The 24758-nt window shown below is 35.5% G+C and overlaps 1 protein-coding gene across 1 annotated transcript; it reads left to right on the top strand.

The window, feature by feature from the left end:
- Positions 1-2482: 2482 nt before the first annotated feature.
- Positions 2483-24001, top strand: TMEM106B (transmembrane protein 106B). The gene is made up of 8 exons (XM_057731511.1): positions 2483-2714; positions 6152-6373; positions 9302-9365; positions 15372-15531; positions 20950-21090; positions 21348-21397; positions 22147-22200; positions 22932-24001. Exons 2-8 carry the CDS (start codon positions 6154-6156, stop codon positions 23068-23070), a joined length of 828 nt encoding a protein of 275 aa, XP_057587494.1. The 5' UTR covers positions 2483-2714; positions 6152-6153; the 3' UTR covers positions 23071-24001.
- Positions 24002-24758: the final 757 nt, after the last annotated feature.

Consider the following 24758-nt stretch of genomic DNA (forward strand, 5'->3'; position numbering starts at 1 on the left):
AAGTAAATTTTGCAACATGGTTGACAGCTATTAGGATTTGGGTGATTTACCAATACTGGAAACTAAACAGAAAACTGGAATATGAGGCAAAGCTAAGTTTTCAAAAGTTAATTAAACACAGAAAAATCCTTTAGCTTTAGCATCAATGGTGAATATAACCAGATATCATTACTTAAGAACTATCACCTATTCAAAGTTATCCTGGATAACCAGATATCATTACTTAAGAACTATCACCTATTCAAAGTTATCCTGGATAATTTATCTTCAATAAAGCATATGGCCTTCATATCTGATAGCACAAAGGCTGAAACGGAACTCAGGAAATCACTGTTAACCAAACAACTGCAAGCTTTTCAGATAATTCTCCTTCCAAAATGTGCTTTAATGGTGAAAATCAGAGTATAGGAGCCAATGCACCAAGCACTGAATATGTATTTTTAAAAATACTTCATTGTTACATGGGCAATAAGTTTGTCATAATATTAATATTTACTAGATAACTTAAGGTGTCAGCTCCTTGCTACAACCCATTGAGACTGGTATTATTACCATCTCTGTTTTACAGATAATAAAAGTTAGGAATAAAGAAGGTTAAGTATCTTGTCCACTGTTACACAAACTCTGTATATCCCAGTCAGGGTGGCTCATCCTCAGGTAATCTGGCTCTAAAGGCTATCTTCTGAACCATGCCACTAAGTTGCTTCTTACATGGATCTTTTCATAGAAAGACTCATTCCTATGTGAATTCCAGTTATTTGGATAAGGACATGCTGTATAGCCAGAAGTTTTAAAGTTAAATGATAAAGTTAGTTGAGAGAATAATAACTAAGTATTCCCCTGAGAAATAAAAAATACCTTTTTTTTAACTGAAAAGTAGTACATGTTAAACTATAGAAACATTTGCTAATTCAAAAATATATACAGTAGAGGAAATAGATAGCCTCAAACTACAAATTACTGTTTCCATTTTGTATAGTTCTTTCCATTTATATGTTCTAAATGTGAATATACTTTATAGCCTTCATAATACTTCATATACTACCTATTGTACACTGCTTTTATTTAGTGGTATATTATCATCATCGTTTCTCACGTAACAAAACATCTTTACAACATAACTTTTACAGGCTTTATAAGATCTCATTGCATGGCTATTCCATATTTAAGTAACCCTGTAATTCTATGTAAGATGGGGTCATAAAGGTAGACCGTCAAAATAGATTTGGAAGTTGCTCTTCTTTTTTTCCCCATGATTCTGATTTGTTTTAGCCATACTATTTATTTTGAAATTTCAGACAATGTTAGTGAAAGATGCACGCCCCTCTCCCCATCTTTGGAAGGCCTAGGCTAAATAAGACAGGTTAAATGATGAAAGACATGGGCTGAAAGGGGAAGTCAGGGAACGATTTAATCAACGTTGGATTGTTGGACATTTAGGTTATATAGATGAATTCACTTTGTACTGAAATCTTTAATTAGAGTTCTCATTAGGTTTAGGATAAATTCCAAAAGGTGAGATAGTGGGGCTAAAGGATGTAAAAATTTAAAGTTTTAATACTCTTGCTACACATTGCAAAACTGCTTGAGTTTATATCTTCACCAACATAGTGTGAGAAGGCTCATTATCTTACACACGTATGTAATAATTTTAGATATTAAATTGTATGTTTTTGACTTGCATTCCTCACTTTTACATACCTTCATATTCTATTGGCCAAACACACCTCTCGTGTCAGAACACACAAATAAATTACTATTACTTTCTTCCTTGGTTACTATGTACCTTGTGAGCCTGATTATAAACAATAGCTTTCATTCATTAAACGTTAAGTTCTCTGCAGGCAATGAGTTTGGTCCATGTTTGACAATTATTCCACATATCTCATTTAACCCTGAAAACAACTCTGTATTGTTATTCTCATTTTCTACACGAGATAACCTACCCTTTGAAATGACTGGGAGAGGAGCCTCAAGTCACAGCGATGAGTTGAAACACTGGGATCTCACACTCTTGTAACTAAGCACTGGGGGGAGGAAGGTGACACCATGTGCAAAAACAAAAACCAAAACAAAGCCACGGCCGGTTCCCGCCCACTTAGTTTCCTTCTGGTCGTAAAGAGGTTCTCAATTAAAGTAGATGTGACCGTTCGGCTACCAGACATGTGTCTACTAACCAGTTTATCTCACTCGCAGCGTCGCGAGCAGCGGGGACTACAGCGTGGGCGAAGAGGCTGCTCAGCTCAAGCCCCAGGCAGACAGTAGACGTCTTTCCCCTCTGCGAAGGGAAACAGCCTGACAGGGAAACAAGGACAGGGCCCTACTATTTTCAAATCTTCCAGAGCTAGAGCAGCCAAATTTTACCTCTAAGTCTTGGGACACCAAGGTAACGAAACAGAGCCACCGCACAAGCGTAGCAACTGCAGCGAGCTCCAGGAAGGCGGCGGAAGGACGCCTGCGCAGTGCCCGCTTCCGGGCCACACCCCCCCGCCCCTCCAGGAGCGCTCTGCGCAGGCTCGGGCGCAGGTTGCGGCGGCGCCGGGCCTCCGCTGAGGCTGTTGTGGTGCCGCCCCTCCCCCACCCGACCCCGCGGCGACCCAGCGCCGCAGGCCTGTGGCTGCAGCCCCGGCGCAGGCGACTGCGGACTCCGTGACCCCGTCCTCGGGCCCGTCTGCGCCGGAGCAGCTCCGGACTGCGCAGCACGCCGCGTGCCGGTGAGCGACCCGGGGCGCGGAGCCCCCCGGTCCCCTTCTGGAGCGGGGCCGAGCGGTCGGCCAGGGAAGAACCGATCCGGACGAGGAGGTGGAGGAGGGGAGGTGGCGCGGCCGCTGGGCTCGCCAGGCGACCGCGGAGGCGCTCTGGGCCGGGTAATGGAGGTGTGTCATCTCCTCTTACCCGGGCCCGGCCTCCTGCCGAGGGGCTCCGGGCTTCGGCCCAAGCCGGGCGCACGGAGACGATTCCAGGTCCCCACACCGTGAGCGGCTAGGTGGCCCTCGGTGTTGCTCTTGTTGAGGTTTGCCTGACTGCCTGTGTTTTATCTTCAGCCTTTCCGGAGTGGGCAGGCTGTGCCCTGGGTTTTGTCGGTGTAGCTTCTGAACGGCGCCGACTTCCTTCGTTCAGAAGATCACGACCCATTTAAATTGGGTAGAGCCCTGCAGGTTGTTTTCCCTTTCCGTGAGGGGTCTGAAATTCGGGTTGGTTTTAAGTAAATTAAGGGATTTTGATAAAAATATTGAGCACAGGGGCCTAGCGTCTCTTTATAATGAACTGAGGCGTCTCCAAGAATAAAAGTGGTGAAACTTAGTGCTCTGAAGAAAATCCAGGAAGGGAGGGCAGGGATGCCCAGTACCTGACAAAGTCTGGCACTTGCCCATTAGCCTTCCTGAAGCAAACACCAGTCCAAGGCCGACTCTGTCAAGGCAGCTGTTACATAAGTATAGAAAACAGACCCAGACTTGAGAGCCACTTGTTTTTGCCTTCTGTGTCTTTTGCTCTTAAGGCATTCCAGTGGGAGGCACCCTGTACCTCTGTTAACTGAGATCCTAAAAGGGTGCCTCTGAGGCCATCCCTGCTGAGGCCCACTGATCCCAGCTCATCTAATATTCCACATAGGCCCCCAGGTCAAAGTGTGTGGGGACAGTAATGCAAATTCACCCCTGAACCACCTGTGACTGGCAAGTATTGGCTTGGCTTGCATTTAATGTCTTTGAGCAATCAAGAGAAAATAACGCATCTTTAGAAGTCAAATCACTTATGTTTTTGAACTTAATGGGCAGTGTGTACATAAATTTTCTTAAAAATAGTAAAAATCAGCGTCTTTTTTCATCATTCTTAAGTTTTAAGTTTGCGTGCTAGTTGTATAATTTTTTATTTGTTTCCACTATGTTTGGGTGACCCTAACACATGGATGGCATGCCAGTTTTAAAAAGCAAACATTTCTTCATAGCAGAAGATAAATTGAATTATTTTGAGTATCAGTTTTCCTTATTCAAATCAATTAGAATTCTTTAAAGAAGTGTATTTTATATGAATGTCTTTAATAATCTATTTTTAGGGACTGATGAAAAATATATGGTCAAATTTGGAAAGAGAAGGAATTATTATTTTTAAATTCAGCTTTCTCTCCTTGTTAATTTGTCCTCAGAATATCAACAAACTAGGAGATGTGACTTTTTAAAGTTTTTTTTAATCCTTAAAATTGTGTGACTTTAACTGCAATGTTACTGCATTACCTACCTGCAGAGGTTATTTTGATATAGGTACTAGCACTATTATTTATTTTTATTTGTCTTTAAGTTTATAATTTCCCTCTGTATTTTTGATACTTCCAACCTAAAATTTTGAAAGTAATGTTCTATATTTTGTTGCTTTGTATAGGTAAATTGTAGTCAATATTTTAGAATATTTTATAATTTTAACTCCACCAACTTTTTTTTAAATTATTATCATAAATTGTATTTATTTATTTTGGAATATTAAATAAATCTTGCAATTTGGGGATAAGCTCCACTTGGTCATGATATGTTATTCATATACAATTAGATTCAATCTGAGAACATTTTGTTTAGATTACTTGCGTCTATGTTCATGAAGGTATTGGTTTGTAGTTTTCTTGTAATGGTTTTGTCTTGTGTTAGTTTCAGGATAATGTTTACTTCATAAAATGAATTACAAGTGTTTCTTCCTCTCCTAATTTCTAGAAGAGATAGAATAGAATTGGTATTATTTTCCCATAAAGTTGGTAGTTACCAGTGAATACATCTGCGTCCAGAGTTTTCGGTTCTTTTTTTTTTTTAAGGACTTTTATTGAGATATAATTAAGATACAATAAACTGCATATATTTGAAGTGTACAATTTGATATTTTTATATTTTAGAATATTAATTTCAGAACTTTAACTCCACCAACTGTTGAATGAAAGAAAAATCTGTAGGTTTTGTTTTTTGAGTTTTTTGTTTTTTTAAACTATTTATTTATTTATTTTTGGCTGCGTTGGGTCTTTGTTGCTGCGTTCGGGCTTTCTCTAGTGCGGGAGAGTGGGGGCTACTCTTTATTGCGGTGTGTGGGCTTCTCATTGTGGTGGCTTCCCTTGTTGCCGAGCATGGGTGCCAGGCGCGCAGGCTTCAATAGTTGTGGCACGTGGGCTCAGTAGTTATGGCGCACGGGCTTAGTTGCTCCATGGCATGTGGGATCTTCCCGGCCCAGGGATCGAACCCGTGTCCCCTGCATTGGCAGGCAGATTCTTAACCTCTGAGCCACCAGGGAAGTCCCTGTTTTTTGAGTTTTTAAAAAAAATTAATTTATTTATTCATTTTTGGCTGCGCTGGATTGGATGTGGTGCATGGGCTTCTGATTGTGGTGGCTTCCCTTGTTGCGGAGCACAGGCTCTAGGCACATGGGCTCAGTAGTTGTGGCACAGGGGCTTTGTTGCTCTGCAGCATGTGGGATCGTCACAGGCCAGGAATCAAACTGTGTCCCCTGCATTGGCAGGCAGATTCTTAACCATTGGGCCACCAGGGAAGTCCCTTGAATTGTTTTTTGTTGCAGGTATTTAATTGTTTAAAGCAAGAAATGTGAGGATGAGAAAGATTGGGGATTTTACCTATCACATAGGGGCATGAATTTTAAAAGACTGGAAAATACTACTTTGATAATACCTGGTGATACCTAGCTGTAATCTGCCCAAAGCAACTTTTGCCTTCATTGCTAATTTATTTAAAGGTAGAATGTGTTTTTTATTTTATTCTAAGAAAAGTGAAGCTCATGTGTTTCTTTTGAGAGAACTCTAAGAAAAGTGTAGACTTTGTCAAATTTTAATGTTGTTTGAAAGCCCATTCTCATCACAAGTCTGATATGATATCATTTCATAATATTTCGTTAGAAAAACACTTTTGGACTCTAGTAAATGGCTCCCTTGTTTCAGACATTATTTTCATTGAATATAATTCAAATCCAAATAGTGATTTGAACGCTCCCTTGAAGGTTGCTCTAAATTAATTTGATCAATATAAATTTCCTATAATGTTCTTTTTTTTTCTTTAAGAACTTTTATTGAGATACAGTTGACATACAATAAACTGCAAAAATATCCTGTAATGTTCTTGCGTATGCTTTTTACTGAAGTTTACTGTAAGGTTTTTCTTTTTCTTAGACATGGGAAAGTCTTTTTCTCATTTGCCTTTGCATTCACATAAAGAAGATGCTTATGATGGAGTCACATCAACTGAAAATATGAGGAATGGATTGGTTAATAGTGAAGTCCATAATGAAGATGGAAGAAATGGAGATGTCTCTCAGTTTCCGTATGTGGAATTTACAGGAAGAGATAGTGTCACTTGTCCCACTTGTCAAGGAACAGGAAGAATTCCTAGGGGTATGTGTTATTGCACTGTTTTTCTTTTAAAGAATGATTCCAGGTGTTTGCACAAATAGGATGAAATCTGTGGGTCTATCCACAACCCTTTATGTTTTAAAAGACTTAGAATTAAAGTTAAAACTTCATATCAGTTATCTTCAGTCAAAAGGACACAAAGAAACAAACATAAAGATTTTAATTAGGGTTCTAAAGCACTAATGAAAACTACTCTTCTGCCTCCACTATTTTTTCTTTCCCACCTGCAATTATAGCAGATATGCAGCATCTCTTAACTGTAAACTTTTAGTCCTGTTTGGCATCAATAGAAGTCATATCACAGTTGCTTTGCTGTATTCAGTGTTAAGAGCAATTTAAGTAATGTGGTGACCTAATATTTTTAATTTCTAATTTAAAGAATAATAATATGCTGGTCATGCGCTAATTAGTTATTTTTTTAAAGGAACTAACATGAGGGATGGTATATGAAGATGAGCCATATAGGAAAAAAATGAGTTTGTGGCATGTCATAGGGAAACTCAGTAGGGAGTAATTGCCACATGCTGTCTGTAGGCTACTTTAGTAGCAATGGCAATAAATAGCAATAATAACAGTATTTTGTAGTGTTCTCATTTTCTGCATGGTTGAAGTTGATGTTTGACCCTGGAGAGACCCTAAGGGGAGGACAAAATGACAATATAAGGTTTTATCTTTGCAGAGGTAGTAGCTATTTGAGAATAACAGAATTATTGTAGTTAAAGGTATTAATGCACCAGGCTGGGGGCAGAGGGAAGGCTGGAGTCTTATTTTTGCAATCTGGATACTATATTTTTGAGGTATAGCCTATAGGCATTTTTAGCGGCCTGGATGTGCATTGTGAATAGTAAGATCAAGGATGATTTCAAAGGTATTTTTGTCTCAGCAACTGGAAGACTGGAGTAGCTATTTATTAAAGTAGAGAAAAGGTTTGAGTGTATGTATCAAGGGAGAGATCAGGAGCTCACTTTTAGGTATGTAATTTTAAATTTGCATATTTGACATCTAAGTGGATATGTTCAATAGGAAGTTAGTTATATAAGGGCCTGGAATTCAAATGCAAGGCCTAGGCTGGCGTCATCAATGTGTAGATGATACTTAAAGCTGAGTTGGATGAGAGCACCAAGGTTGTCAGTATGCATAGAAAACAGAAGAGACTTTAGCACTGAACCTTGGGGCATTGCAACATTTTGGGTCAGTGACATGAGAAAGACTTAAGAAAGGACACTAAAAAGAGCAGCTTGAGTAGAAATAGGAAATCCCTTTGTCTGTGGTGTCCTAGAAGTTAAATGAAGAAAATGTATTCCTTGGTGGAAGAGAGATTGATCATCTATGTTAGATACTACTGATAGATCAAGTAATGTGAAGACTGAGAACTGGCCATGGGATTTGATGATTTAGAGGTGATGAGAGACCTTTAAAAGACTAGTTTTGGTAGCCTGCAAAAGAATGTATAGCATACATTATAGAGTAGGATCAAGAGTGCATAGGAGGAGCACAGTTATAGTCAGAAAATAGCTTTTTTTGAGGAATGTGGTTAATTTCTTTAATTTTCTTTAAAGAAAAGAAGAGAAGAGAGGCAGTAGCTAGAGGGGCTGTGTGTCAGGACAAGAATTTTTTTTAAAGGTGGAGTGAATAATATGTTTGTATGCTGATGAGATTGATCCATAGAGAAAGCACTGATAATGCAAGCAACAGAGGAGAATTATGAGATCTGGTGCACAAGCACAGAGGATGCTCTTCCAGAGGAGCGTGAGCACCTAACTCCTAGCAGTAGGAGGGAAGGTAGAGTATGTGGACACAGAGGCAGGTGGGTGGGTGGATGTGGTGGAGAGTCAAATTGAGGGTTTGCAGGTTTGGTTTTTTTTGGCTGTGCCACACGGCTTGCGGGATCACTGACCAGAGGTCAAATCTGGGCTGCTGGCAGCAAAAGTGCGAGACTAGTGAGCATAGTTGTTTGTTTTTCTTTATCTACTTTTAGCTGTGTGGCTATAGGCATAATCACTAAAGGGTTGGTTTTAACCAGTTGCAGTTTAGACAGATGAATACCACAGTGTACACACACACACACACACACACACACACACACACACACACACACAGAGATACACATTGTATATATTATTTATATGTGGGTATGGTAGGGGGCGTGTAGATGAGCGGAGACTTGTGGAGGAGGCTGAGAAAAATAACAGAAGTATTATGGAAAGCTTTAAAAGAGAATTTGACTATGGTACTTTGATAGTTAATATGAAGAGCCAAGTTATGATAAGATTGGAAAATTGGCATTTAAAGGTCTATTTATCCATTAAAGCATGTGGATAATGCTCAACCCAAGAAAGAAATAATTGAATTTTGAAGTGACTTCATATGGAGAAGGGTGTGACCTGAAACAGTCCTGGAAGACTTTATATAAACAGGGGTTCTTGGAGCATGAGACTTAATATGTGTCAGTTTTGGTTTTCAAGGGAGATAGTATAGGAACCTCTGTAGTTATATGAGTTTAAGGACACAGCGGTAACAATGTTTCTTCTGCTGTCATTCAGATAACCAAATTGAAGTCTTAATGGAAGACTATGGGGAATAGAAAACTGATTGGGTGAAGGAAGACCTGATAAATTCAGATCTTCTGAAAGCTGGGACTTTTTAGATTTTTTTCTCAGCAGAAGATAGAGTTACTCTTTTCTGATTTATAATATTTTTATTAGCTAGAAATCTAGGTGTGAAAAAACACAGTATCTGCTTTGGAACTCAGCTGCTACTGGATAATTTTTGAAGATGTTGAGAGCAGTTTACTAAAGAAATGAGATGAGAACCAGATGGTATTCTGGTCTTTCCAAACCAGACTTTGATGAGGATCTACTATATTTTTAATAAATCATGTTAATAAATTTCTAAATTTAATTCTTTTAGGACAAGAAAACCAACTGGTGGCATTGATTCCATACAGTGATCAGAGATTAAGGCCAAGAAGAACGTGAGTGATTATAAGAAAATGGCCATCTTTTGGGTTTTTTTGTGGTTTTTGCTTTTCACATTATGTTTAAGTAAACATTTTAGTTAAAACTATTGAAAGGAAAAATGCTGTCAGGTTGTTAAGTTATGCCATCATAAACTTTATGTCATTAAAAAATAAAAATAGGATTCCTGATTGTGGTACGTTCTTGAAAAATATTTGAGAGAAGTGGTGTAGAACACAAGCCAAGGAGATTGAACATAAATGTAATTGGAGTCCCTGAAAAAATCAAAAGAGGCAAATTGACTAAATAGCAAATATTTAATTCAAGATCACTCCACTGAAGTAAAATAAGACATGAATCTACATACTGAAAAGACGGGGACTTCCCTCGTGATCCAGTGGCTAAGACTCTGAGTTCCTAATGCAGGGGGCCCAGGTTTGATCCCTGGTCAGGGAACTAGATCCTGCATGCTGCAACTAAAGAGCCCGCATACCTCAACTAAAGACCCCACATGCCACAACTAAGACAAGGCACAACCAACTAAATAAATAAATAATATATATATTTTTAAAGTTAAAAAAGACACCATAATTTTGGAAATAATCAACCCTTCTTAGTGAAATTACTGGACTTCAAAGGTAAGAACAAAAAACTGAAAAGCCCCTTTGAGCACCCAAGCGAAGGATCAATTAATTTATAAGGAATAGAAAATCAGATTGGCATGTTACTTCTTGACCACAGTGCTTTAAACACATAAGTAGTAGAACAGCATGTCTGTCTTCAAGGAAAGAAAATGAACCCAGGATTTTATAAACATTCAGTCTCACCCTTTATTATATAATATGTAGACAGTTATGAATGTGTAAGAAATTAGGGTTAATTTCTTTATAACCTGAGAGCAGAAGAACTTTCCCAACTATGATTTGTAATCCAGTAATGAAAGAAAAGATTAATAAATTTGAATAAAATAAAAAAGATTAATAAAAGTGTAGATAAACTTTTACAAGATGAAAACAAAAACAAGATGGAAATCAAAGTCAAGTTACAGATAGCAAAGTAGGAAGTGGTATCTGTAGATTATTATCACAGAGGTCCAGTATCCTTACTCTAGAGTTTCACAGTTTGAGAAGGAAAAGGCTAACCAAACAAAAAATAAGAGCTATGAACAGTCAATTCAAAAGGAATAAAAGTAGATATCCTTTAAACACATGGAAAGATGTTCAGTCTCGCTCATAAGAGAAATGCAAATTAAAACAACATTGAGATACCATTTCTTGTGTATCAGATTAGAAGTCCAGAATTTTGACAGTATATTTTGTTGGCAATACTGTGTGAAAATAAGCATGCTTGTGGTTTCTACTAAAGGGGAAATTTGGCATTATCTATCAAAATTACATATGCATTTAAGCTCTGGCTCAGGAATCTGAGCCAAAAAATTGAAAAATGTATTCTACTTTGAAAAATTTATTCTAAGGATTACTGTCAACTATAGTAAATGGCATTTGCACAAGTCATTCACTGTGCCAGTGTTTGTGTTAGCAAAAACTAGAAATAATGTAAATGGCCAGTAGTAGGGGACTGGTAGAAGAAGATATGCTATATCTATATGATAAAATGGAGTGAGGAAGGACTCTCGATTTTACTACAGTGTAATATCCAGAGCACATTTTTATTTGAGAACGCACGCATGATAAACTGAAGATTAACAAAACTGATTACCCTCAGAGTTTGGGAAGGAACTTTGAAGAGGGAATAGGTAAGCAAGTTAGATCTCTGTGTGTACATGTATGTATTTCTGTTGTTTAGATCATGGACTTCTTTTTTTAATAAAACTTAAAAGATTATATCACAAGTAAAAGTAGTTCCTAAAAATTGAAACAAACTAAAATAGTTGATTCTAACTGTATATCAAGTTGACAACCACGGATGAAAGACTTACTTTAAGTGACTTGAAAACATTGTTTTTTGACTATCAGTGTCTAGGAGGATGTGTTCTAAATGGGAAAAAGAACTAACACAAAATTTTAAACTGCACTCAATAGTTGCATTGTTGGTATAATTTAGAAGTTTTTATACATAGAGCAGATGAGTAGTTCTGTAAATGCCATGAGGGAACAAGATTTTTAGCATAAGAACAAAGAGATACAACTACAAAATCAAATAAATTGGATTTTCCACTTCTGACCAAGATGGAATCACAAGGTCTGGACTGACCAACCTAAATGAAATGACTACAAAACTGTGCACATACAAAATACGTGAAACATTATTTTCAGTGAACGTCATGTAGGCAGGACAGTGATCCCTGTGAAAGGGAAAACAAACGACGTGAGCCTTATGATTGCACCAGCTTACTGTCCAGAGAAAGGTTCCAGGGTGCAGCCCATAGAAAATAACCCAGGCAGAGCTTAGCAGTCTCCCTGAATTGAGGAGTAAATGGTCCTGGGAATCCAGGAAAACAAGATGACTAGAGTTATCTGGGCAGAGTTCCAGATATAGAGAGTTTCAGAGGGTACTCCTCTAATTGAGTTGAGTACTGATCACTGTATGTGCATGAGGACAGTACCTAAGACTGGAGAAAGAGCCTTCCAAAAGGAACAGAGGGAATAATCCTCAGAACTCATGCAGGGCCAGGAAAGTTGTTTCCACCAACCAGTGTGGAAAAATCTCATAATTCATGGGACATTGGGTACAGTACTCAGAAGGGTATCGCCAGAGTGATAAGAGATAGATCAGAGTGATAGAGTAACAGCAGCAGTGCTCCTGCTTAACGAAACTTAAAAGCAAACCTCAAAAGGATTAAATTGTTTTCAAGAAACATCAGTATATCCCAGTACAAAGCTCAAAAATACATGTGGCAATAGTAAAATGTTGGTACCCATCAAGGTAAAATATGTGAGTCTGGTATCCAGTTAAACATTGGAAATTGTATTTTCCACCTTCTTTCTAGATATCAGGAGGAGATCAATTAATATAAAATTAATTAATAGAAACAGACTCAGGAATGACACGAATGTGATAGCATTAGTAGACAAGGACAGTAAAGTAGTTATTTTAACTAATTCCATATTTTTGAGAAGATGAAACTTAAGGATAGACATGGAAGATATTTTTTAAAAATCCAAATAGAATGTTTAGAGATGAAAATTACAGTGTCAAAGATGAGAAATACACAGGATGGTGATTAACAGCAGATTAGACACTTAAGAAGAAAAGAGGAGTGAACTTGAAGATGTAGCAATGGTAAATATCCAAAATGAAATACAAAGAGAAAAAAGACTGAAAATGAAAGTGAACAGAGAGCATCAGTGACATGTGAGACAAATTCAGGAGGCCAGTGTATGTGTAATCAAAGAGGGGAGAGGTGGGGACAGGAAATATATCTTCCATATTTTATGAAATCCTATAGAGGGCAACCTAGACACATCGAGCACCTGTTATACCAGTCACTAGGCTAGGGCCTAGGCATACAAATATAACAAAGGCATGTTCAGTGTAAAGAGATTAGGATTTTGTAGGGGAGACAGACAAAGTAAGCAAGTGATTATAATATCTATATCATACCTGTTAGAGGTATACCCAGGTGCTATACCCAGAATAGACTAGAGGTATACCCAGAATCGGGTATCTAAATCATTCTGTGGAATCAGGAAGGTTCCAGAGAAGATGAAATATCAGCTGAATCTAGAAAAGTGGAGAGAGAAAGTAAAGGTGGACAATTCAGGCAGAGGGAACAGCACCTGCAAGGGCCAGAGGAGTGGACCTGCATTCAGATGTACGGCTAAAGTAAACAGCACTGTGGGAGAGTGGTAGAGATGAGGCTAGAGAAAATAACAAGGACAAGATCCTGGCACCTGTAGTAAGCTAAGAATTCTGAGAACTTATAGGAAGCTTCTCAAGAATTTTTAGAAGTTCCAGATTTGTAGTAAGAAAACAGTAACTCTCAATTTGTAGTAGAATTATAATACTTTTGGAAAACTGTGGTTCTTTTTAAGTTAGAGTTGTAATGAGGTAATCAAGAAATTATTAATTGCTTTTGTCTGCATACTTTAGCTATGTCATTTAATCCTCAAAACAAACCTACAGGTTTTAAAATGGAGGAAAAGAGTAAATTACCTAAAATGCTGCAAATAGGAAATGACAGATATAAAATTGTAACTTGAGTCCAAATAAACCACACAGCCTTCATAACTTCATCAGTACTGTATACCTTCCAGGATTCTGTTACTGTCCCTAGAGCCATAAGAAGAATTATTACTGATGAATTTTGTGATGGAGATCAATGTAGTTCATCAGTGAACTAACCAGTTTTTCAATTTGGTATGAAATACTAATTGGAATGTTATTTTATTTTCCTACTAGGTTCAATAATATTTGTTATAGCTGTAAGCTTTGGGTACAAAGCAATTTAGAATTCTGATTAATATATTCACGCGTAGAGCTGACTTGCCTCAAGTACCAGAGTGTGGTGGGCTCACCTGCCTGTGAGAAATAAAAATACTAAAGTGTAAGAAAATTCAACAAACTCCACATTTTTATCATGATTTTTAAACTCTTTTTGTATACCTTTTTAAGGTGTTTTGGTGGAAATCCAGTAGTGATCACCACCCTACTCAGGTTGGAAGTCCCAAGTGAGTGAGTGAGTGAGTGGGAACTTCTCTCTTTGCTCCTGACAGCAGTATGGGTCAACTAGGAGTGATTTAGTGAATTTTTCTTTGTTTTAGTTTTTTTTGATAAACCATTTTGCTCTTTTTTCTTAACTTGGGCAACTTAAAACACTCAGAAAGATTTATAAAACATCTGCAAGAGGTACTTGAAATAGCTGTTGTGAGGGATAAGATGAGATCCAGCAAGGTATTTAGGTATAAATCAGTAGGGAAGAATGGATGGAGGAAAGGATAAAGCGAGAATGTTTTGGATGGCTAGAATGTAAGGAAAAGATAAAGTAAGTGACATGTAAGACAGAAAAAGAAACCCCCAAAAAAGAGGGGTGGGGGGTGCTATGGGCTTTGAGCAGAGTGCTGTTTATTAGAGAAACCAGGAAATTCTTTTGTCCCTGAACGTCCACGGGGAGACTGGTTCCAGGAGCCCTCACATATACCAAAATGCTGGTGCTCAAGTCCCTTACATAAAATGGCATAGTACAGTTTACCCTCCATATCTGAGGTCTCAAATCTGTGGATTCAACCAATCATAGAAGGAAATTTTGATCCATGGTTGGTTGAATTCAGGGATTTGAAACCCACATACTGGAAGGCCAACTGCAGTATCTCGAAACTCTAGTTTTGAGGGGAAACTTAGGCAGTTTTTATCTATGGAAATAAAGAGCGAGAGATGGAAGAAAAACACTTCCATTGGGGAGTTAGATGAATAGCAAAGTCACAGGAGGTTTGTTTTTTCCTTGTCTTATCTCTGCATAATTATATCCCCTTTCTTGATTTTAAAGAAACAGTTTAACAGCATCTTCAGAGCAGACTTGATCAATGTTAACAATATTTTTAAAAAGAAGTGCATACTTTTAAATACTTTGGGATGAGGAAACTCAAAACGGACTGTCTTAGTGAGATTGATGAGGCATATGGTTATGTCATTACATTTTTAAGGGCTTCATAGGTGGTTCTGATGAACAGTCACTTTTGGGAATCTTATAATGGCAAAACTCACGTGTGAGAATTCTGCTTCAGTGAATTCATCAGGGAGTCTTGAAAGCTGTACTTTTATGAAGCTCCCCAGCTTGATTCTAATGAGCAGCCTGGTTTGGGAATCACCACAGTAAATGTTCTATCTATAAGCCTGAAATCCTAGTCTCCAAAAAGATAAATATGGCTTTTGAGGAGACCATTTTAACACAACTCTAACCCTATTCAGTCCTTTTACAATGTAAAAAGTTGCTAAAAAACACACATCTTTTCCTGCTAGTATAATAGATAGGAGAAAAATTCAGAATGAAAATGTCTTTTCTAAATGTTTCATTATGTAATTTTTGATGCATGTATGTTTAAATATTCCATTTTCCTTTTCAGAAAACTGTATGTGATGGCTTCTGTGTTTGTCTGTCTGCTCCTTTCTGGACTGGCTGTGTTTTTCCTTTTCCCTCGCTCTATCGACGTGAAATACATCGGTGTAAAATCAGCATACGTCAGTTATGATTTTCAAAAGCATACAATATATTTAAATATTACGGTAAGTACATATTTATATTAAGAATATTCGACTTCATTTCTTTATCATGTTAAACAGCACCTTTGTCCTTATTGAGAGAACATTAAAGGTAACATTTAATACTCAGTTTTCTTTATGCATGTCTGCTGTATTGACCTTTTCTGTCATTTCTGATTCTGCTGAAAATGGCAAATTCTGGGTATACAGAATCATTCAGCATTTGAAGATACTTTGGGGAGGGTAAAATAAACAAAACAATTAATTACTGGGAAAAAAAGTGTTTAGTCTATTTACTTTTCATCATTTGACTCTGAATAGCTTCTAGCAAGATGTTATCATAGTTGATTCAATAGATGTCATATGTGTAACATTTTCATTTCCTTCTATTTTGTGAAACACAGTTTTTGCCATCTTTAAGAGACTATTCCTTTGTTTTAAAGATAGAGAACAAGTGACTGATTTCTCTTGTAAATTAGTACGTGTGAAAATCTGTGTTTCTCAGGACAGTGGTTTTTAGGACTCTACAGCCTTCCCACACTTGAAAACAAACAAATACCTCAGAGAAGGTCTTGTACCTGTTTTACATGTTAACATATATTTGAAAAATGCATGGTTTGCAAACCACTGTGTTATTAAAAAGGAATATATGTATTGCTTCAGGCTTTAAGGTACCTCTGTGTGGCAGTGATTTGTTTGGAAGAGTGATATTGGACTTCAGTTGGTTTTCCTCAAACAGGTGGTTGGTATGCTTAAGGTTGAGGTGGAGATGCCTGTGGTGCTGGTTGGGAGGAGGGGGGTTTAGAGTGACAGGAAGTGAGAGGGAATGTGTGTTAAAGTGGAGTTACTACTTAATTACAGGAAAAAAAGAACTCCCATGGATTCATTTATCCTTATGGCGTACTGTCAAAAGTTGTCAACCTAAGAGCTTAAAAAAACAAACAAACTGGGAATTCCCTGGCAGTCCAGTATTTACGACTCTGCATTATAACTGCCAAGGGCGCAGTTTCCATGCCTGGTCAGGGAACTAAGATCCCTGAGATCCCACAAGCTGGGACTTCCCTGGTGGTCCAGCTGGTAAGACTCCACACCAAAACTAAGAGTCCAAATACCACAACTAAGAGGTCCTCATGCTGCAACTAAGAAGCCTTCATGCTACAGCTAAAGATCCCGGGTGCTACAACAAAGACTTGGTGCAGCCTAAATAAATAAATATTTTTTAAAAAATCCCACAAGCTGTGCTGCGTAGCCAAAAAAAAAAAAAAGTATATACATGGAAAAAATATATAGGTGCATAAAACATAACACTGCTAATTGTAAATCATTTCATATGACTGGAGAATTATTGTTGGGTATGTTTCCACTTTAACAGCCATTTGGAACAAGTAACAAATTTTCTCTTTTTGTAGAGTGTTTAAAACAATGGCCAGATACTTTTGACCAACCTCCAGAGCCTGTTTTAGTATCAAATCACTGTAAATTTATAATGAAAAATAATAAAACCCACGTGCTATTTCCTTTTAGATACCAGAAAGTATATTTAAATGTAAATATCTTACTTTATTTTAAATACTTTTCAGGAATTCCCACATTTTAGGGTACTAGTACTTAACCACATTGAGAAAGTGTGAACATTAAATAAGAAATAGGTTTATGGGATTGGGGTAACTATCTTCAATAAACAGGATACAAATACTAAGTTACAGAATTAGAAAACAGTTCTTCTAGAGATTACACATGGTTATGAACTGTGTGTCTCTAATCACATTTATGTCAACCAGTGAATAAATCACTTTGATTTTGCAGGTCTCTGTTTCAACCCACGCCTAAATAAAGCTCATTTGAATTAACTCCAGTGTAAGAAAAATAAAATATTCAGTGCCAGTGAAGCAAATTCTAAGTTACAGGACATGAAGTTCCCTTGTACACACATGCTACACATCAGCCACACTGAAAATGACAGTACTTCCCCAGGTGTGTAATTACTAGCATTAACTGCACAGGAAGAAAAAGACTGCAGACTTTGCAACAACAGGACAAATCACAGAAGTACCAATGGGGAAAACTGAATAATGTATATGTAAATATCAGTAACTGATTCATTTTGTTGTACACCTGAAATTAACACAACATTGTAAATCAACTATACTCCAATAAAAATTTTTTTAAAAAAGAAATAGGTTGGGGCTTCCTAGGTGGCGCAGTGGTTAAGAATCCGCCTGACAATGCGGAGGTCACGGGTTCGATCCCAGCTCCAGGAAGATCCCACATGCCGCGGAGCAACTAAGCCCGTGTGCCAAAAAAAAAAAAAAAAAAAAAGAAATAGGTTTATGATACAGATAAACATTAGGTTTAACTGGTTGACAGTGAGATAAAAAGCTGAGCTTTCTGTAGGTTTCCTATTAGTATTTTGAAAAATGTAATTATATAATATTCTTTTGTTTCTTAAAATGAGTAGTATATATGAGTACTACTTAACTCTTTTTTTGTAATAGTTATTGTCTTTCTACTTAAGAGAATGTTTAGTTATCATTAAAAGACATTTGAAAAATGTATATTTTTCCTTCTGTCTAGGCCTGACTATTAACATGTGAAGTCTGCCCTCCATATCTATCATTTCTGCATCCATGGATTCAGTCAACCTGATTGAATTTTTTTTTTTAATTCAGAAATTTTTAAAAAGAAAAACTTGAATTAGCTGCACTCTGGCAACTATTTCCATACCACTTACATTGTATTCACAGATACATAGCATTTACATTGTATTAGGTATTAAAAGTAATCTAGAGATGGTGTATGGAGGATGTGCATAGGTTATATGCACATACTACACCATTTTATATAAGGGACTTAAATTAAGCATCTGCAGATTTCGGTATGGGGGTGGTGAGTGGATGGGATAGGCAGTCCTGGAACCAAGAGACGACTAAACATACATGTGCTAACAATGTATATATACATTTTAATACATATACTTACAAATGTACATTTTTAAATGGAATTAAACATCTTTACATGTATATAAAAGGTACACACGTATGCAAGTGTATACACATGCACATTTTCCCTTAATTGAGATCTCACTACATTTTCCCATATTAAGTGATTGCATGGCCATGTTACAATTTACTCAGTTATCTTAATAGATGCTTAGTTTTGCTATTATAAATATTTATTCATAAAACATCTTTGTGCTTAAACTTTGTGTTTCTATTTCAGGTTATTCCTTTAGGATAAATTCCTGAAAGTAAATTTGATCATTAAAGATCGTAGATAGTTTAAGGCCTTTGATAATAAATCGTCACTATTTAAAAGCCTATGATTGTGGTCTCTTGACTTACAAGTTAAATGGATTGTGATCTTCAGTACTAAACTTTTTTGTCCTATCTTATTTTTTGTCATCTTTCTTGATGTTTATCTTTGTGTTTTCCTTTTAACTACGAGTTTATCTTTTTATAATTCTTATAAGTATTTTTGTTCCCAACCTGTTTTACATCATTGATCCCTTTAATATTCTGATGAAAAATATGGACACCTCATCAGAAAAAACAAAACACATACCAGTGTTATTTTGCATATACTTAAGATTCCAGCATTTTCCAGAATCCCATTCCTTGGTCTGTATCAGAAGGTCTATTGACCTTAAATTAACAATCCTTTTCTATAGTGTCTAGAAATGAAATTGATATTGGTATTAAGAGCCAAGTAGGTGAAAATGTTTTATATATTTGGAGAAATATATAAACTATTTTTGGAATTTTATTTCTACTATTTTATGGAATTTTAAAACATTTCATTACATTTATCACTATAATAATTTAAGTGAATGCCTAAATGTGATCATAAAATTGCTGGCTGCTAGCACATTCTTTTTTTTAAATCCTTTTTAACTAAAACTGTTTTCTGTCTTCTCACTTATCCCATGTTGCATCTTTCCATATCTTTCTCCATATTCACATTAACTTATGGACTTACATGTTCAGTTTTTCATAAATCATTTAGTTTTAAAAATAATATTTTGTACATACTTTTATGCATCTTGGTTTTCTTACTTGTTAATACCCTTTAGAAATCTCCTAATTTGCTGGCTTAGAGTTAATTCATTCTTTTTAATGGCTATGTATTAGTCCATGTAATGACTTAATATTTTTCAATCATTCTTTTTTATGATGGGCATTCACTTTATTTTCAAGATTTTGTTGTTGTTTTTGTTTTTTGCAACTACAAAGAACACTGTCATTAACATCCTAATGTTTTTATTTCTGTGGAATAAATAAATGCTCGGAAATAGAATTGCTAGCTCAAAGGATACTATACCTAATTTTTATTTTAATGGGTATTGCTGTAATGCTTCACATATTTTCCAGAAATGTAAAAATACACCCTTTTGCCCATATCCCTGTCACTTTCTACAAGTTTTACTAGAATAGAATCTGTCACTTTCTACAAGTTTTACTAGTTTAGTGGATATAAAGCAATATTCCATTTTTACTTAAATCAACTCTTCTTGCATAAATTAATTTGAAAAATTGTAAATGTTTCTTGGCGATTTATATTTGTACTCTTCTGATATTTTAACTTGTATCCTTTGCTCTTACTTTTTTTCAATAAGAAAGGCTTTATTTTTCTTCCAATTTGTAAGGGCTTAATATAGATGGTAACCATTACTATCTGCCTTACAAATACTTCTTCAAGATTTATTGTTTAGTGTTTGTTGATTTTGTTTATGATTTCTTTTGCTATAACTGTTTTAGATGTTTTATTCTCTGTTATTTCTTGGTTTAATATTTTTCTTTTTTGTTTTCATTGACTGTTTTCTAAAGTAATTTGAAACAATTTTTGTAAGTTACAATAGAAGTTGGCCCCAGCTGTTAATTAAGTATAGGAATGATGCAACTGTATTGCTCTCCAACCAGTCTTGAATCTATCCCGTTTCTTCTCAAAAGTGACCTGCTAGAAATTTCTACTCATATATAAGTTAAAGAACCAATTTTTGGAAAATAGAAAGTTTAAGTTGTGTTTAACATTTTAAAAGGTTGTCTTTGTATTTGATAGAATCGGAAATAGCTTAGTCTGTGAAGACATGTACATATTAACATTTAGAAAAATTTAGATGAAATTTTAGAATGATTTTTATTGAATTTTTGCTAAGGCCACCAATACATCTTCTAACATTCATTTTTCTGTATTCTTGTACTATACATTTTCTGGGCCTACTTTTTAAAAGTGTGTGTTCATTGTAGGCATTTTATATACATAGTACTCATGCATAAAACCAAATAATTGGTTCATTGAATGTTCTTTGACATTTTCAGTGTTACTTTTCTTCTTCCTAATAAATTAAGCAAAGCCACAGCTGGAATCATTGCCTGTATTAATTTTGAATACATACTATTCTAAGATAATTATTCTAAAATATTTTCTGCCTTCTTTCTTTTTCAGAATACGCTAAATATAACAAACAATAACTTTTATTCTGTTGAAGTTGAAAACATCACTGCACAAGTTCAGTTTTCAAAAACAGTTATTGGAAAGGCACGCTTAAGCAACATTACCAATATTGGTCCACTGGATATGAAACAAGTAAGCTTCATTCATGAAATACTTCGGAAGAGTTAAATGAGTTTCAACTTTGTGTATCATATTAACTTGAGGGAGATGGGGGTTTTCCTAAAAAACTAGACTTTGAAATGTATCCCATACAGGTGTAAGAGAAAGTCCTAGAATAAAACCCATAAAGGGAGAGATTTCTAAATTCTTTGAATTTATGAAATGTATCTGAAGTACTTGATGTTTTGATCCTATTCTCTATTGGTTTATTTTTATTTTTTGCCTTTCAGATTGATTATACAGTACCTACTATCATAGCAGAGGAAATGAGTTATATGTTGTAAGTTCTGATTTTTAATTATTTTCCCTCATTAAATTATAAAGAATAAGTGTGTGTATGTGTGAGTATATGTTAAATGAATATATATATGTTAATTTTCCATCACCGTAACAGTGACAAGACCACATTTTGGAATATCCCATCCAGCCTCTGATCGTCTCTGTTTTTCTCCCTTTTCAACATGTATAACATTAATGTACATATACCTATACACATAATTTTTTTTTTCAGAATTAGGATCATATACACCATGTCACTTTTTATTTACTATGTTATGAGAATCATAATCTCACATATTCTTGTATTTGTTTCTGTTTTAGTACAGGAGGACTAAAAATGCTAATGATGTTTAGTACTCTACTGCTGGTTTGAAGTTGTGAAGCTTTTAAATTAGGTCTAAATGATTATTACCTCTTGTTAAGTAAAAATAGTGATAATTTTTATCAATTTTTGATATCAGCCTGATATAGAATTTCTGAGTAACTAATAAACTGCTTACTAAAAGGTGAAGAAAAAGTAGAAATAATTAGTAGACAACTCTACAACTGCTATAGTATGAAAGCATAGAATAAGCCATGAAAATATTAATCATTTGAGCTATAGAAAATGCTCAACCATTAAATGCTTATTTATTATATCTTCTTAATAGTATTTCTATTAGGTTTAACATAGGAAGGGAATTGTAATTAAACTATTTTAAATTTATAATGTCATAGTTGTATTTATTCACATTGTTTTTTCTTTAACAGTGATTTCTGTACACTGGTATCCATCAAAGTGCATAACATAGTACTTATGATGCAGTAAGTACAAATCTTTTTTTGAAAGATTATCTATTTAAAACTTTAGATGTATAAATAACATTGGCTTAGAGCATACACATCTTTATAAATGCCATTTCATTTGGGTTTTAAGCCTTACAAGAGTACAGTGAGATGAAATAAATAGTATCCCACTTTACACATGAGGAAATGGGAGCTCAGAGAAGTAGTAAAGGATCACATGGCTGCTAAATAGTGAATCTGGACTTTGCAAGAACTGGGGAAAATGGGAAAAATTGGGATAGAGAGAAGGATAAGCTCAACAGCCAGTTCCTTGCTGCCTATGGTAAGGGCAGTAACAGTAGTGAAGGGAAGTGATGTTATTGGTTTGTGAATTGGGTGTTATCCTAAGTCATGAAAACATTGTAGGTTATAGGTTGGGTATTTGGGCCTTTTGATTAACCTTTTCCTCTAATGAGAGAACTGTGTGATTATTTTTAAGAGTGCAATGAACTAAATTATTTTTAATTAAAGATAGGTGTTTTGAAAAAATACATTTTTGTATATAATTATTTAGATAGGGCTTGCTCAGCCAGTATTCCTGTTGTATTTTGGGGAATTATTCCCTAAGAGGCCCATGTCTACAATATTAAGTTATCCTTAATCAAATAATCTCTCCCTGGAGAGAATTTTGATATATAAAGTGTTCTCACTTTAGAAAGCTTTTATATATATAGCTATTCAATGTTTCTCCGCATTTATTTTATTTTTAGAGTTACTGTAACAACAACTTACTTTGGACACTCAGAACAGATATCCCAGGAGAGGTACCAGTACGTTGATTGTGGAAGGAACACAACTTATCAGTTGGGGCAGTCTGAATATCTAAATGTACTTCAGCCACAACAGTGAAAACTGAGAGGTGCACCTGGAGAAGAAGAAATACCTATTGATATTTTCCAAACTCTGAAAGATGAGGTACTTACTTCCTGATAGGAGATCTTAAATTGAACAACCTAAAGTTTACACTTCTGTTTTAAAAGTACAGCTAAGAGTATGTGGACTTCTAGGTTATTGCAACTCTCCACTCTGTTCATGATATTTGTACCAGGATCTTTTACTTGAATCTAAATTTACTGATTGGTTTTCTTCGTTCCTGGTCCCCACAGGGGAAAACTTAAGACTTCTCCTACAGGATAATAAATAATTATGTAAAATTCACAGCTCCAATCACTACTGGAAACATAACTTTGGTGATGAACATAATTTGAGAAAGTTTATTTCTGAATGTTTTTGTAGAAAATTACTGAGGGCCTATTATTCATGAAGACATTTAAAGAATAACCTTTTTTTTTTCCTATTTTATAAATTCCCATTGCTACTTGGTAGTATTTCAACTATATGCTATTTTAGCTTTTAGGTAAATGTTTTTATTTTTTTCATTTGGAAATCCTACTCATTTGCATGTTTTTGTCAGTCTTATTTCAATCTAGTGCTTGCATAACACTTATAAACCAAAATAATCTTTGCAAACTTCTGTACCGAAAATTTTTTAAAACCCCTAAATAATGTTTCACGTCTTTCCATGTTAGTTTTAGTTGTGTGAAATTTTTGTGTAATCTTCAAACATCATTTAATGTACAGTATTGTAAATAAATTGTGCATGGCTTTTATATAGCTTTAACAAATGTCAGTGGTACAGATTTAAAATATAGTAAGTTGCTCATAAAAATTTTAAAAAAAGGAAGATGAAATTCAGAAACCTCTAAAATGTGAATGTTTCCAATTACATATTAGATCAGGCATAACAGATTTTAAATAAAATATTTTGATTCTTCACTTTTTTTAATGTTGCTTTTCATATTAAAGAATTATGAATACACTTACTTTTTACAACTAAGTATCCAAATCATTAATTTTATGAATGTTTTAGAGGAGGAAATTATTTCTTTGGTAAAATTATCTAAGAAATCCTGTTATTAAATTATGCTGGCTATAGCAAAATAAAACCTGTATTATGCTTTTAAAAATTCAGTTACTTTGCACATCATGGATATCATGCCCCTAGCAGTTACGTTTTTAAAGGTTTCTACATTTGGTTTGGATTTTATTTAAAATTGTTTTCAGGTGTCAATTATTGACTGATTCACTTTGCTATTTTATATTTTTAATACCATTTTGCATTTGGGCTTTTTGCCTTTTCACATATTACAAAGTTCTGAGTACCTTTTAAATACATACCACTGAGCATAGGGGCTGACTGTGATACCAAAAACAGTAAGTGGCTTGAGATTAATTTCCTTCTGTTCCCTAGTGACAGAAATCAGGTTACCCCTCTCCCCTACCCTCAAAGTGCCTGACATAGGTCTGAAACATTCTTATTTATAAATCTGACTCTCTCATCTATAAAACATGAGCTTTGTTTAATTAGAGCTAGTGACGCCCTCCCTTCTGCCTTTAAACCTACTCAGGTTTCCCCTTAGCTTTCATGTCATTTTCTCTAAGTTTTACTGAATGAACATTTAAATGGGTGAAATGCACTAACTTTTTTTTTTAACTATTTAGTCTTACCTTACTCCATTGCTAACTCAAATTAAACT

This window comes from Hippopotamus amphibius, chromosome 4, assembly GCF_030028045.1.
Source record: "Hippopotamus amphibius kiboko isolate mHipAmp2 chromosome 4, mHipAmp2.hap2, whole genome shotgun sequence".
Lineage (NCBI taxonomy): Eukaryota > Metazoa > Chordata > Mammalia > Artiodactyla > Hippopotamidae > Hippopotamus > Hippopotamus amphibius.

What these genes read in the sequence shown, in the direction of transcription:
- TMEM106B (XM_057731511.1), top strand. Translation starts at nt 6,154, where the DNA reads ATGGGAAAGTCTTTTTCTCATTTGCCTTTGCATTCACATAAAGAAGAT. An exon ending in CAATATATTTAAATATTACG is followed by an intron (nt 15,532 to 20,949) that starts GTAAGTACATAT and finishes TTTCTTTTTCAG; the next exon opens with AATACGCTAAATATAACAAA. An exon ending in AACATAGTACTTATGATGCA is followed by an intron (nt 22,201 to 22,931) that starts GTAAGTACAAAT and finishes TTTTATTTTTAG; the next exon opens with AGTTACTGTAACAACAACTT.